Below are 10,490 nucleotides of genomic sequence, written 5' to 3' on the forward strand. Positions count from 1 at the left end.
TCACAATCTTTTTTAGCCAGATTTTTATAAAAAGAAATGTCGGTACACTTTCAACGTTTCTGTCAGCAAATAGCTCTGAGTTTACTGGGGCAGCAGTTCTTAACTGGGGGGAATGAAAATGGAAAGACATTTTTGCTCCTCCCTTTCAATGGAGAATTCGTTCTATTTTGAAGACTGTTCTTAAGGCAATAAAGATGCAGTTGTGGTAACACACAAAAAAATGTGTTAATAAAAACAACAACAACAACCACCACCCCACATCTTTCAACATGATACGGCCCGATGCAATACACTCCAAACTCCAGTAACAACAATTTATCTTAAGAAAAATTGGACAAAATTGCACTATTTTAAAACATCACAGATCAGCCTTTTGTGTGCAACCCTTCTCAAGTTAGCCAACTGATGAGCCACCTCGCTTCCCAAACTGTTCTGTACTCTCAGATTCAAATTACTTTTATGACCAGGATTATTATGGGGTCACAGTAACTGCACGGAACCCAGCACACTAAATTCTGGAACAGGACTAGAAATTGCCTTTTCCTGATGATGTGATCCACAGACTACAACCATTAACCCGAAACGATAGATAGGCTCCCTGGATCTCATTGCCGGTACCCCAAGAGCTGCCATTTAAAATTTCCAGAAACGAACCAGCAGAGATCTTGAACATTCCTCTCTGTAGGAGAAGTCAAGATTAAGCAAGTTTCAGAAATAATTACAGAAATGTGGTTACCGACAAAAACATAGTGTCCTAAAAGACCACAGTGGCCACAGTTACATCCTGCAGTGCCGGCTCAATGCCAAGGAAGTTAAAGGCACCCTAGTGGTACAGTGATAAAGCTCTAACAGCAGGACAGGGAAAGGACTGGAACAACTTTTTTTTTTTAAAACAGATTCTTGCATCGAGTCATACTTCATGGCTGATACAATGATATTATAAGCCATAAGCAGAAGCAGCTTAGGCATTACCCAGGTGCCACCAGCCAATCCTCTCTCCTCCACATCTTGGCAAATGCCACCAGATACGCAGATAATATTTAAAATGTCATTAGTTATTTAAGCATAAAATGACATTTCTCTATGCTGCTATAAGCACTAAAAAAGCCTATTACACACTCCTGCTCTTTATGCAGTATCGCCACTGTCTCTTAGCTGGAAAACCAAATTATTATTACTATTACTATTATTAAGGTAGCAAGATGGCTAGTAGTTTTCCTACCTCTTCCCCTGAGATTTTTACAGTTAGGCCTTGTATCCTTGGATGCTGGGATTCAGAATGGAAGGTTTAGAAAAGATTTTAAATTCTGATATGATAAAGGCTCTGTCTCAGCCACCACAGAAGTCAAATATGGAACAATGATACATTTACTACATTTCTTGGCTTGTGGACTTGCAAAATGTACCTGCCAGATCTCCTGCAGACAGGCAGTGGTAACACAGAATATTTGCTAATATGTGGGCTAAAGAAAAACAAATCACAGCAATCATGGTGATGAATCTAGCCAAATCAGTTACCAAGCAGGCCTGGGCTTCAAATATCGACAAAGACAGACACAAGGTATGAGCCCAGTAGTCAGCACGAGAGCGGTATCAGAGCACCGCAGAATAAATCTTCAGCCAATTACTGTGAGAGAACATCCATAAAAAGAGAGAGAGCATTTCTGCTGCCAGAAAGACTGTAGACATAGCAAAGGGTAACATCCACTAGTGCAACAGATGCAGCATGCCATAATGGATTTATGACCAACCAGCCAGCATTGCTGCAATCACAAATAGAGCTCAGTACTTAGGCACGTAATGCATTCCCCCAAAGCCATCATCATCCAACCCTGGCAGAAGTTCACTCACTGCTTGCCTGCATTGCAAATGTTTGAGAACATCCCCTACAAGAGAGGAGTGTGAATAGCAGAACTCTGTTCATAACAAGTCTATGGCTGAGGGAAGGAACACCACCTTCAGGGAGCTATACTATTTTGGTCTTCCCTTGTTGCCTTATGTCCCACCGCTGCAAAAAAGATCAGTGAAGATGGTAAATTTGAGCTTGCCCCAATCCAGTACTGGAGTTTCCTAACAGTTTTTCTTTAACAACAGCTTTCTTTAAGGCCTTGCAGGCAGATTGCTCCAGGATTATCTTTCAGTCTTATTGCTATGCACCTTGAAACCTGATGTTCACTCTGATTGTGAGTGTTCAGAGTTCACATGTTTCATTTTGTACTTGTTTGTAGTTCAAAAGCTTATTCATTTAATCCAGAAAAATAAAGAAATCAGCTGAAGGGAATTTCCATGTCAGTTAACTTAAGACTGTGCAGATCAAGCAAGCCAATAGGACCCTTGCTGGTGACACATTAAGGTCCATCTTCACATCTTCACAAAGAGTAGACACATTTCAAGAAGTCACACATAAATGGTACTGACCGTAAAATACAGCTTGTGGCAATGCTCTTCTGCAGGAGGTCCTGACATACAAATACAGATAAGAGTAAAAAAAAAAAAAACAAACCAGAAACCACAAAGGAATCCACATGATAGGATATCTCAGTTCCTTTCAGGGAAGCAAGTATGCAAACAGGCTCCAGCAGATATAGTCACTAGAAGTTTCTGTAGCCTCAGAGATTTTCTTTAAGGTGAGGGAAGAGTCAGTGCTTGTCAACAGATGTGCTTGGGTTTTGTTGCTGCAAATAGGTCAGGGCTCTGGCCATGCCAGTCTAGTTGCATCATGTAACTCTCACCAAAATCCCTTTAAGGTAGATTATGTTCTTCAGAGGAGAATAGTTCTAGTATCTTGCTGACATGTGGTGTCTTTGGCTTCATTCTAATCAAGTGTCTTCTTGAGATTTATTTTGAAGTATGACTCTTCTTTGGCAGTTATTTGTCATACTAGGCAAAGTTATTTAGCATATAAGAGAAGGTGATGAGCTCCATCAAAAAAACCTCCCTTCTGAACTTTCAAAAAGGAACATTCACACTATCTTAAGCATTTTTACACCACCAGCTTACGTGCTGCATATGAAAAACAAATGCTAAATGTGGTGCCTTACGCCAAGTGGTATGGTGAATAGGTATGCCATACAATATTCCTATCATTACTAAATCTCTATTGTATCCAGGAAGCTAGTAGAGGTCTTATACGGCTTTTATTAATAGAACTGTGATCTCTGTGGAATGCAAGTTGAGAGAATGCCTCATGCCTATCTTCCCTACCTAACAACTGCTGCTGAGTGACATTATCAATTGCAACTTGTTAGAATAAAATAATAGGAAAACTTTGCTCTAATCATCCACTGCAGTTCAAAATCATAATCAAGCTTTCAAAACAGCAGATCCCTAACAGTGAAACACAGCATTACTTCCTATTTATGAGTTGTATTTAATGGACCAATTTCTCAGGTCCACCCAAGCAGCACTCAGCCTACAAGAAAACGGAGGAAACAGAAGGCTTCATACTATATACAAGTCTCATAATCCTGAAAGGAGATGGGGACTCCAGTTTTGAACTACCACAGTCCCATGGTTGGCTTAATTTAGAGTAACTAGGAATAACTATTGTACTGAACATTCCTACCATGCCTGGCCAGGGCAGATACAGCAAAGATGGGTAGCTTAGAACTTGCTGTGTTCATTCGAGAGTAGACTTTGTTTTTTTTTTAACTTGGAAGAAATCAGGGCATATTCACCTCCCAAGTCCTGCAAAAAACAGTGTAATATATTTTGAGATGCTATACTCAAATACTACAAATACAAACTCTGCTTTCAAATAACTTTCAAATATTACTTTAAAATAGTATAGTAATATATAAAGTGATATTCTATGAAAATTTTTGTAACAAGTTGACATAACTTTAAAGATAGAATATTAAAGAAAAAGCATTTTATGCTGTCAGAACTACTCAGGTTGTACATCAGACCCCAGGTATCTGTCTAAATACATGACTAGCTGTTTGTCATTTATGCTATATTAAATTCTGCAAAAAAATTCTTTCATAAGAAAGTTCCTCTATATGACCTTCCGCTTACAGCTAAAAGCATTTTGACAGCTACTGGGTATCAGGTTTAATTTTGATAAAACAGACTCTTTTTGCCTTATAAAATGTTTGTGAATGGGAACTATACCTCGTTCTATAAAGTACGGACTCTTCCACACAAACCAAGCTGTTACCAGTATTTGTCAGTAGAGCTGGTATCTTACAGACCCAAAGCACCTCACAATGAATTAACTCTTAAGATTTGATACACACACTTCGAAATCATGTCATACCACAGTTCTACTACCTCATCCTAAAGCAACTGAACTGTAAAACTTAGCTGAAGCTCCAACTCAGTGCTTGGACACACAAAGCACTTTCATGATATGACCAGCTAGTTAGTATAGTAGGAAGAGTCTAAATGTTGCTTTTGATACTCCAATTTGTATTTAGCAACAGCTGTACAAAAGGCTGAGTTATTAACCCGTCACAGGTCTGGAAATACAGTGAGAGAAGAATCTTACTGTACAGATCACTGTCACTGCAGATAGCCTACTAAGGCGCTAATTATACACAAAGTTAATTTGCAATTACGTTCATTTTTGTAGGTCAGTTTGTAGGGCACAGAATTTTAAAATGGAATAAACATGTATGTGCTATGATTTTTTCCATAAAGAAAGAAATGAATAAAATGTTGACTTTGCAAATTTTCTTGAGTAATGAATAAATACACCCTCACTTCAACACAATAAAAAAAGAAAAGCTAGGCACCATAAGGTGTTTACAACACAGCTATAGCCCCTGACCGCAAAGCATTTAGCTCCGAACAACTAATCAGTCCCTTTCAATTCAATGGGGCAAGTATGTGTACAGAAGTGTTTACAAAATCAGTGCCAAAGTTAAAAATAATCCAGTGAATGGGACTTTTTTTATACTAGAATGGATCCCTTTTTCATTTAATTCTTTTATGGCAGTAATACCACTGACTTAAGTGAAAAAATAATTCAGTACTTATAGTTTTTTAAGACATGGGTCTTTAATCTACTTTAAACAAATGTAAAAGACTGCAGAGTTCTATCCTGCACCTGGTGCTGTTCAGTTTTTTTAGTATTTTGGATGACAGAATATTGTATTTATTTTTATAAAATCAGTAGATGACACTAAACTGCAGGTGCTGCAACTGCTCAGAGGGAAACAATTCAAAACAGACTTGAGTAAAATGGAGAAATTGTCTGATATCAACAGCATGAAGTCAGCTGAAGCCAGTACAAAGTATTACACTTAGAGAGGAAAAAGCAAATGCATTGTACAGTGACTCTGTTTTAACATGGGGTTTATAGTAGGCTACAGACTGCATCCTTAATAGTTTACTTTTGTGGGAAAAAAAAAGGGGGCAAAAAAAAAGAGCGTATCATTCCAGAAGGTATTACATAGGGTATCATATATATGGCACATGACATAACTGCTCCACTTTTACACAGCTAATAGTTTCACTGGTTGCACTAATAAAGTCTCAGCTGGAGCACTCTGTTTAACATGGGGAATTAGACACCAATAAAGATGTCTATGAACTGTATATTAACTGGCACAAATCCAAAGGAGAACAACTACAGTAATTCCAGGTCTAGAAAACAAGACTTAGGAGGACAGACTAAGTTAAATTTTTTTCTTAATTCTAGAAAAGATGAAAACAGTAGAAGTAGGAAGATGCATGATAATAGTCTTTAAATTGATTACTTTTCATACATGGAGAAAAATTGATAAAGAGCTTAATCATATTTTATGTATTTAGTTTGCAGAAATATTTAGGTAGGTCTTGGGGGAGTGAGAAGCTAGTGATGAGAACAGTAAAAGTCGTAATTGGTTGCATAAGGACACTGCAGAACTCACTAGTACTAGGCATTTTAAAAACAAGTTAGACAAAAATTTGCCTAATTTGATATTATATTTGATATATTTGATCCCAGAGCATCCAAATTACCTCTCAAGGTGCCTTTCAGCTGCATACAAGAAAAGTTTTACTCAGACTTCATCTCCATAAACAAATTAATGTGACTTATAATTACTAGAGATTTTATACACAGTTTTCTGGTCTTAGCTGATACTGAACACCAATCTAGTTCTTCTATTTCAATGCCATGAATTATTATTACACAATGTAATAATTTCTAGTTATTGGGACACTATCCCTGCCCAGCTGTTCACATACATATGAGATCCAAAGGACAGATTTAACATAGTAGACTGGTGACTATCCATACTGGAGAGAAAATATTCCTGAAATATTAAGGAAAAAAATATGACCTGTTTCACTACTAATATCTAGCAACAAGAGCACAGTAGGCAGATGACACAGGTAAAGCTGTCTCCTTGTATTCAACAAAGAACAAGCCACAAAACAGTCAGGCATGGAACGTGTGATCCTTGGGCCTCAAATCCTGTACTGACATATATACCTTCAGTTTGATGAAAGGAGTGCCACCAAGTACTACTGCTCAGTACCTAAGATGTCCTCAATTATACAGGCTTTGTAAAAGACAGGCTTATTTTAACTCAAGAGCTCAATTCAGTACACATGAAATAATGCCTGTACCTAATAGCACATTATTTCCAAAGGCTCTTTTCTTCTTCAAAATTATAGCACTCCATCCTAGCTAAGCCATTATAATAGCAAAAATTAATTTGGTAATTAATCCAGCAAACTGAAAATACCAGCACTAACAGAATTTTAAGAATTTTTTAAGAATCAGGTTAAAACTAGAAAATGAAAACTAACATTTCTTCTAATTAGAATTACTTCTTGAAACACTACAAACTTCAACTAGGCAATGATAGGCTATTTTTCCGGTTTGATTTTTTTTTTCCTGCTGAGGCTTCTCTACTGCTTAATACAGAAAAGGATCACTAATTAGGAGGATACTCAATATTTAATTTTATCATTTAATGTTACAAGCTGTAGCTTATTACTTATTGTACATCCTCTACATATTACTTTGAACAGGATATTTTGTTACATTGGATTGTATAAACTGTACTGAATTATCTCTGTACTGTGTTTCACAAACATAAAAAAACAAATCCCACAACATGGTGTGAGTTGGGACAGTATTATGCCCCTTCTACAAACATAGAACACAGATATAGAAAAGATGAAATAAAACAGTAATTTTGAGGAGCCTTATTTGCATCCCAACAAGCAAGGATCGGTCCCGTTAATGACAACAAATGGCTGAATTTGCAGATCACATAACATTAGCTGGACATGTGCTTAGGACTGTTCCAAACACTGAGTTGGGCAGTGACAAATTAAGACATATTGGTGCCGACTTGTAAAAAGTACAGTTCAAGCACAAAATAGTTGCATTAACTATTTTTTTTTAATAAACCAAGCAGAAACCCAGAAACTCTACCATATGTTTGCGCCTTTAAATCAATATAAATGTCTGCTACCTGAACAAAAGAATAACCTGCAAGAGTGATAGACTTTCATCTTTTGCATGGGCCAGCTACTAGAACGCTGAATATACATTTATTTAGACATAATAGTTCAGACATTTGACAAATGACCAAACTAAAGTCTGCTAAAGACTATTTTACTTTCCAACCTGATGCATGTTATTCCTTTCCCTCTAGTCTTCTTCCTTCCTTACTCAGATTCTGTGTCAGTCTTCCCAGAAGGAGCTGCCTTAGAGCTAGCCATCAGTTTTTGACAAAAAAAAAATCTGGATTTCAAGTAAGGGCCACCACATTCACTGGAAGTATTTCTGCTAGTGGGATGGACAGTCAGTCCTTTCCATCCTACTGTAGCGAATACACCCCCCACCCCCATACATATATATCTGTACATATACTCACACACAAACATACTTGTGGAATAGTTCAAATTATGAGATTAACATACTCAGATGAAAAAGCGCTGGGTTTTAGAACTTTCCCTCTAAATTGTGCAGAGAACACATAATATAAATCCACCTCAAGTAAATCTTCCACAAACAGGCTAATTCCTGCTTTAGGATGTAAGCCTCTCTCTCCGGTTTGCAAATTTAAATACATACACCTAAAATGTCTCATTTTTGTCCCAACATTGAAGACTGAAGAGATCTTTACATTTGAAACCGTTTGTGGCTCATTTCTACAGTCTCCCCATCTACATTTAACTTGGGTTATTTCTTCTTTTTCATGGTACCTAGGGATGAGTGGTGAAGGCGATAAGAGTCAAGACAAGTCTTCACCTAACTCAAACTTGATGTCATTCCAGAATACAAGGAACAACAAAGACAAGCAAGGCAGCAGGGATCCCAAGTTGAGCAAAACCACAGCTCAGTCACGCACTAGGATACCACAATCGAGAAGGGAGAGTTTTCTGCATTCTGTGACCCACAAAAAGCATTGAATGAAACTGGTACTGGTTCACCACAGTCGAGCTTGGGGGAACAGTAGTGCCCAGATCTGCCGAAGTTCTGCTTGAGCAAACAGAAAAAGGAATTTTCACATGAACTTTCAACCCAGTAAAATCTGATGGGTTTCCACACAGATGTCCAAAAGCCCACCCTGACAAACAGTAAGCTTCCTGATATGTGCCAAGACACTAACTAAATCAAAGTACAGATGGACTGTATCTTCTCAAATAAATGATTATAAGGAAATTTTAACTTAATCAAGAAATAATTCTCAGAAACATTTGGACTATTGTTACCAAAAACGTTGCAAAATAATCACATGCCAAGCATGGAAAATTTCAAACAGGTAATTCAAAACAAACAGGTGACCTGGGGAACCTAGAAGCATGGGGAACCTAGAAGCAGTTTGGAAAATCATCTTAGATTAGGATGTATTTGGCAATCTTAAGTACAGCCACCCTAAGTATAGGCCTCCCTCCTAACAGGACATTGTCTGTAATACTTCAGTTTTATTCTGAACTTAATAACCTAACACCTCCCCCCCCCCGCCAAAAAAAACAACCCCAAAAGCTTAAATAATCTAAAAACAGTCCTTCAGATTTTTGTTTAAAAAAAAACACAGTGAGAACTACAGAAAAAAACCCCTCACATATCATTCATATCATTTGACAAACTGAATATAAATTAGGCTAGCAAATAAATCATTACCCAGAAAAAAAAAAAAACAAACAACCAAAAACCCCAAGCAGTAGTGATAAGATAGCAAATACAAATATACCTTGTCCTTGAGGAACTCCGTAAAATTCAGCAGCTATCCTTGCTGCTTCCTTACGGTTTCCTTTCACGATGTAAAAATGACTAAGTATAGCGAGGCTGATCTTCACAAAAAGTTTAAAACAAAAAAGGGAAAGTATAGTAAAGTAGACATTGGATAGCTGCTGGGCAAAAGGGCGACTTTCTTCTATGACAGTCATTGCTGCAGCAAAATCTCTCTCAGTGTTTGGGTAGGGCTCTCAAATGTGTTGATAAGATCATATGGCTCCAGCCACGCACTCTTGGGAACAACTGGTCCTGAGGAAAGAAAATATCAGCTGGTCATGATGCTTGCTGCTCAAAATATGACGATTATTTATACTGTACATAGTATTGAGTTCACTACTGCTCCAGCTAGCCTGGTGATAGTCAAGTGGGACAGAATATAATAGACACAGGTTCCAAGACCCTGGATTGTACTTGTTCCGCTTAAAAGGTCTGTTTTGTTCTAAATTCTGCATTTCTAATTCATTTATTTACTCTATTAATACGTGTTTAAAAATACACTGTCAAAAGTATTATTATTAAGAACTAAAATTCCATGTACTAAAACAGGTAACTCAGGTAATCAGTTTTTGCTAAAATAAGTTCTCCTGCTTCTTGAGTACAATTGCTCTTTTGTGCTAATTCATTTTATGTTAGACCATTTTTTTCTTATAAAAATTGGAACCACATCAGTAAATTCTTGAAATACACATTAATAAAGAAACAGCTTTGACAGTCTCTTATTATTTTGTTCATGCTGAATGAAAATACCTAGTATACACGGCTTATAGTGTTATACAAAAAACAGTATTCAGAGCAGACTACAAAAATCAAACTCTTAGATATTTTTATAAGTAAAAACTTAGAACATTTAATATTAAATTAATTACCATGTAATTAAAATTAAATAAATGCAGTGGTAAATATACAACATGGAAAATGTCTAATGCTCATTATACATATTTAATTGTGCTGCATCATATTATTTTAAACCTATGACAGGACAGGCTTTATTTCTTGGCCAATTTTAGAAAGAGGAATTGGAATTCCTCAGATTTTTTAAGAATTAATTTGCTTATATACTATAAAGTTATCACTCGTAGTCATCAGCAGTTAGGCACAAATTGTTCCATTAGTGTGAGTAACTGCTGAGTAAATAGTGGTGTCACAACATGATACAAACTCAGGAGCTGCAGGACAGAACTAGATTCCTAAGTAAGCTATAACCTTAAAATAAAGAATCGCAGCAGCATAGGAAAGGGTCCTGTTCTAAACTTTTATACTTCCTTTTAAATAAAAGAAGTAGTGTCTTTAATTATAGTTTAAA

General features: G+C 36.8%; 1 protein-coding gene across 1 annotated transcript in view; it reads right to left on the reverse strand.

Annotated features, from left to right (window-relative positions):
* Positions 1-9,372, reverse strand: part of ASB5 (ankyrin repeat and SOCS box containing 5) — a 28,635-nt gene extending 19,263 nt beyond the window's left edge. The window contains exon 1 of the mRNA XM_081999579.1: positions 9,144-9,372. Within this exon, the coding sequence (XP_081855705.1) occupies positions 9,144-9,339 (196 nt within the window). The 5' untranslated portion in view covers positions 9,340-9,372. The remainder of the gene's footprint in view (positions 1-9,143) is intronic.
* Between the last annotated feature and the right edge of the window lie 1,118 nt (positions 9,373-10,490).

Source organism: Phaethon aethereus, assembly GCF_964289735.1.
Source record: "Phaethon aethereus genome assembly, chromosome: 4".
Taxonomy (NCBI): domain Eukaryota; kingdom Metazoa; phylum Chordata; class Aves; order Phaethontiformes; family Phaethontidae; genus Phaethon; species Phaethon aethereus.